At 41.5% G+C, this 5,964-nt stretch overlaps 1 protein-coding gene across 1 annotated transcript in view; it reads left to right on the forward strand.

The window, feature by feature from the left end:
* Positions 1-5,964, forward strand: part of FANCC (Fanconi anemia, complementation group C) — a 388,004-nt gene that overhangs the window by 163,920 nt on the left and 218,120 nt on the right. Inside the window, exon 6 of the mRNA XM_006898875.1 lies at positions 5,254-5,418. Within this exon, the coding sequence (XP_006898937.1) occupies positions 5,254-5,418 (165 nt within the window). The remainder of the gene's footprint in view (positions 1-5,253; positions 5,419-5,964) is intronic.

The following is a 5,964-nucleotide window of genomic DNA, read 5'->3' on the forward strand; positions in this document are numbered from 1 at the left end:
CTGGTAGTTCTCTGTTGACATATTGTTCCAAACGTTTTTGGATAATTTTCAGCAGAATCTTGCTTGCATGTGATATTAATGATATTGTTTGATAATTTCCACACTCTGTTGGGTCACCTTTCTTTGGAATGGGAACAAATATCGATCTTTTCCAGTCAATTGGCAAGCTGGCTGTCCTCCAGATTTCCTGGCACAACCTAGTTAGCACATCTAGGACAGCGTCTGTTTGTTGAAATATGTCAATTTCTGTGCCATCAACTCCTGATGCCTTGTTTTTTTCCAATTCTTTCAGAGCAACTTGAACTTCCTTCTTCATCACCATAGGCTCTTGCTCGTATGTTATTTCATGAAATTCCTCTTTGTCAGCCAATACCTTCTGATACAGTGATTCTGTGTATTCCTTCCAACTTCTCTTGATACTTCCTGGATTATTTAACTTTCTACCCAAAGTATGGTTAAGTATTGCCACCCGTGTCTTAAATTTGTTTTTCAGCTCCTTCAGCTTAAGAAACGCTAAGCGAGTTCGGCCCTTTTGATTTTATGACTCCACCTCTCAGCACATTTCGTTATAGTATCTTGTTTGGTCATCCTGGGCTGCGTTTTGAAATTTTCTGTTCAGGTCTTTGATTTCTTGGTTTCTTCCTTTAGCTTTGGCTTCTTGGTACTCTACTGCAATACTCAAGAGTCTCATCTGACATCCAGTGGAACTTTCTGTAATAATGAGCCTTTGCATTTCAGTTGCCCATTATTATCAATGCATCTTGATTGCACATTTGATCAATTTCTGAGTGCATATGTTAGTACAAATCTTTGTGCTCTTATGTAATGGTAAAAAAATTAGAAATACCTCAAATTCCTATTAATAACAACACTGTGAAATAATATTATTCTTGTTGTTATGTGCCATCAAGTCACCTGTGACTCATAACAACCCTACACACAACAGCTCTGAACCGTGTTGTATCCTGAGCCAATCTCACTGTCTCCAACACAACTAACCCTATTACCCCAGTTACTGTATCAATTAATCTCATCCAGGATCTTCCCCTCCTCACTGACCCTCTTACCCTTCCAAGTATGTTGTCCTTCTCCAAGGACTAGTCCCTCCTGGAAATATGCCCAGAGTATATGAGACAGAGTTTCAAAATACTTGCCTCCAGAAAACAACCTGGTTACTCCAAAACAGATCTGTTTGTTCTCTTAGCAGTCCATAGTATGTTCACTGCTCTTCTCCAGCACCACGATTTGAAGGTATCGATTCTATTATCATCCTTACTCACCCTACCAGCAACTCCCACTTGCTCCTCCCAGCCAACTCTTGTATGATCGATCAGACCACTTCTGCCCACTCATTTCCTCTCAATTCCCCTGGGATGCTGGTGCTTTGGGCAGGACCCAGTGCAGGTGATCTAGGCTGGCATAGAGGATCTGGCTCTGTCAGCACATATTTTTTAGTCCCATTACTTTTTAAAAATAAAAAAACTTCTGTTCTAAACTGTGGTACTAATATATTCACAAATCACATGGCTAAATTTCTGTATTTAGGAATATGTATGACAATTCCTCAATATAAGTATTTTTTTCCCATTTCGGAGCTCTAGTATGCAAGTTCAAGCCGAAGCTAAAGAAAATTAAATCAGTTCCATGGGAACCAAAATATGACCTTGAGTCTCTCCCACCTGAATATCAGAACCATCTCAGGAACAGGTTTGAGGCCTTGAACACCAATGAGTGAAGACCAAATGAGTTGTGGGAGGATATCAAGAGTATCATCCAAGGAAGAGTGCCAAAGGTCATTAGAAAGACAGAGAAGGAAGAAAAGACCAAAAGAGATGTCAGAAGAGACTAAATATTGCACTAGAGCGCCAAGAAACCAAAGCAGAGGGAAGAATTCAAGATATTAAAGAGCTGAACAGAGGATATCAAAAGGAAGGCAGGGGAAGACAAAGTAAAATACTATAATGAAATGTGCAAGGATCTGGAGCCAGAAAATCAGAAGGGCTGTACTCAGCATTTCTTAAGCTCAAGGAAATGAAGAACAAATTCAAACCTCCAGTTGCTACAATCAAGGATGCTTTGGGCAGAATATTAAATGATCGAGGAAGTATTAAAAGAAGATGTAAAGAGTATACAAAGTCATTGTACCGAAAGGAATTGGCAGACAAAGAAGAATTTCATGAAACAACATATGCGCGAGAGCCTATGGTGATGAAGGAAGAAGTTCAAGCTGCTTTGAAGGAATTGGCAAACAGTAATGTCCCAGGAATAGATGGTATGCCAACTGATATATTTCAGCTAACAGATGCTGTCCTAGATATGCTCACCAAGCTGTGCCAAGAAATCTGGAGGACAATCACTTGGCAAGCTGACTGGAAGAGATCTATATTTGTTCCCATTTCAAAAAAGATGGACTCAGCAGAATGTGGAAATTTCCGAACAATATCATTGATATCAAATGCAAGCAAGATTCTGCTGAAGCTATCCAAAAACGACTGGAACAGCACATCAGAGAATTGCCAGAAGTCCAGGCTGGGTTTAGAAGTGGTGGTGGTACTAGGGATATTGTTGCTGATGTTAGAAGGATCTTAGGTGAAAGCAGGGAATACCAGAAGAATGTCTAGCTGTGTTTCATTGATTATGCAAAGGTGTTTGATTGCATGGATCATAACAAACTGTGGCTGACTCTGAGAAGAATGGGAATCCCAGATCATTTAATCGTGCTGATGTGAAACCTATACTTGGACCAAGAGGCAGTCGTCACAACAGAGCAGGGTAACACTGCGTGGTTCAAAATTGGAAAGGGTGTACGCCAGGGATGTGTCCTATCTCCATACCTTTTCAACCTGTATGCAGAGCAGATTATTCGAGAAGCTGGGCTCTTTGAGGAGAATTGTGGCATCAGGATTGGTGGAAGATCTATTAACAATCTGCGTTATGCAGGTGACACAACCCTGCTTGCTGAAATTGAAGAGGACCTCATGCACTTGCTGGAGAGGGTCAAGGACTGCAGCCTTTAGTATGGACTGAGGCTCAATGTCAAGAAGATAAAGATTCTCACCACTGGACCAATTGGTAGCATCAAGATGGTGAAGAGATTGAGATTGTTCACAGCTTCAGTTTGCTCAGTTCCACGATCAACACTCTTGGCACCAGCAGCCAGGAAATCAAAAAACGTATTGCGATGGGAAAGTCTGCTGTTAGGGACCTCTCTAACGTACTCAAGAGCAATGGTGTCTCTCTGGAGACTAAGGTGCGTCTGATAAAGGCCATGGTCTTCGCAATCACTTTTTATGCATCAGAGAGTTGGACAAGGACTAGGGAGGATAGAAGGAGAATTGACGCCTTTGAGCTGTGGTGCTGGAGAAGAGTATTGAATGTACCATGAACTGCCAAGAAAACAAACAGATTGATCTTGGAGAGGGTTAAACCAGGGTACTCCTTGGAGGCAAGGATTCTGGGGCTTCATCTGACATACTTTGGACATGTTGTAAGGAGAGACAGGTCCTTGGAGACGAACATCATGTTTGGTAGGGTTGTGGGACAGCGCAGGAGCGGAAGACCCTCTATGAGGTGGATTGATTCAGTGACTGGGGTAATCGGGATGGGTGTGTTAGAAGCAATGCGATTGGCACAGGATAGAGTAGGGTTTAGGGCTGTTGTACATAGGGTCGCTATGAGTCGCAAACGACTCGATGGCACATAACAACAACAACAACAACAATGCGAAACCTATACTTGGACCAGGAGGCAGTTGTCAGAACAGAGCAAGGAGACACTGCATGGTTCAAATTTGGGAAGAGTGTATGTGGCGGATGTGTCCTATCCCCATACCTGTTTAGCCTTTATGCAGAACAGATTATCCAGGAGGCTGGGCTCTGTGAGGAGGAGTATGACATGAGGATTGGTGGAAGAGTCATCAACAATCAGTGTCATGCAGATGGCACAAACCTGCTTGCTGAAACTGAGGAGGGCCTGAAGCGCTTGCTGCAGAAAGTCAAGGCCTGTAGCCTTCAATATCGATTGGTGCTCAATATCAAGAAGAACAAAGAGTCTCTCCACTGGGCCAACTGGCAACATCAGGATGGATGGTGAAAAGATTGAGATTGTTCACAGCTTTAGTTTTCTTGGCTCCACAGTAAACACTCGACACCAGCAGCCAGGAAATTAAAATACATATTGGGATGGAAAATCTGCTGTTAGAAACATCTCCAGAGTATTGAAGAGTAATGGTGTCACTTTGGAGACTAAGGTGTGCTTAATAGAGGCCATCATGTTTGCAGTCACTTGCTTTGCATCAGAGAGCTGGCCAGTGACTAGGGATGATTGTAGGAAAATTGATGCCTTTGAGCTGTGGTGCTGGAAAAGAGTATTGAATTTACCACAGACTGCTAAGAAAACCAGCAGGTTCAACCTGTTGTTGTTGTTATGTGCCGTCGAGTTGTTTGCGACTTATAGCAACCCTATGTACAACAGCCCTAAAACCTGCTCTATCCTGTGCCTTCCCTTGTAGTGTTTGTATCTTATTAGGGGGAAAGAGGCTATCTGGGAGGAAATTCATTCTATTCTGAAGAACAGTCAGACAAAAATAAGAGAAACAGCAAGCACAGAGAGGAGTCAAAGAACATGGATTATTGAAGCATATCCTATATAGGATATGAGCATATCCTATAAATCTTCCCTTTCTGTAAAAGCAAGCAAGACCGAGAGTGGAAGGAGGTGAGGAGACCTCATCAAGGAAGACTTTGGTTGCTACTATGAAAGACTTTGTTGGTTCTGTATGTGAGAGGGGAAATAAGTGATGATCTGAATATTTAAAGAGTTACTGGAAGTGTTCTGATGATAAATGAGACTGATACAGAAGTAAGGGGACCATACCACAGCAGTAACTCAGACTACAGGTGGCAGTGCCTGAATTAGAGCGTTAACACTGATAGAGGTTTTGAGATACGGTGGCTGGTGCCATAAGAGACGTGAGAGAAAAGAGTCAAGGATGGTCCTACATGGTTTGGCCTGGGCAGGTGACAGTGAACACAGGGAAAGCACTGGGGAACAAACAGTCTGAGTGGGAGGGCTACAGCTGTGCCTGACTGAGTCCTGCCAGTGCAGTGGAAGCAAAATAATTCCTTCTAGAGAACTGATTAAAGAGGAACATTCACACAGAATAATGGAGCAGCTCTCTTTATGTAAGGGATGAGTATGAAGACTTTACATGTACGTTTTGGGTCATTATTTCTCATTTTCTGTCTTCCACAGAATGACTTCTCAACAAATCACATCCCTGTCATGGGTTTGCTTGCCCCTGCTCACTCTTAAAGATTTTGAGCCCCTGGTGGAGTCTCTGCTCATCTACCATGGACATGAACCACAGGAAATTCTCTGGCCTGAGTTCTTTGAAGCTGTAAATGAAGCTGTTGTACTGTAAGTGATATCCATTTATCTAACCTTTAACTTATTTTTTTATTTCTTAAGATTCTTTATACATCCAAGTGTTTTAAGACACGTATCAAACATTTTGGTTTCGGTATTCCTTTAACCAATGAAAATCTTATTGATTCCAACTTATCATCCATTTCACACTCCTTCCTTGTATGGTCATAAATTCACCCAAGAAACAAGCATAGCAAAGACAAATATCTTTCCTAAAAGAATTAACTGTTACGATTTATCCTTTTTTCCAGTGGTACAGTCAGCAATAAAAATTTTAGTATTAAGACATTTAAAATACTCACATTTTTAAGTAAATCAGGGTAATAACCTGCAGATGTTTACCCAAGACCTTGACAGAAAAGACTCAATTCTTGCAAATAAATCTAAACACCAAAAGCATCTGGCATAAAAAATTCTAAAAAACACAGAGAAGAAAGGTGAGGTTTCTGTACATGAGTGGGTCCACCAAAGCCAGAAATTTCCATTTCTCCAAATATTCAGTTCACTTTGATTCAGGTGTAAAGAAATATAAGTCCA

Source organism: Elephantulus edwardii, unplaced genomic scaffold (assembly GCF_000299155.1).
Source record: "Elephantulus edwardii isolate Elephantulus edwardi_28Jun2011 unplaced genomic scaffold, EleEdw1.0 scaffold00238, whole genome shotgun sequence".
Lineage (NCBI taxonomy): Eukaryota > Metazoa > Chordata > Mammalia > Macroscelidea > Macroscelididae > Elephantulus > Elephantulus edwardii.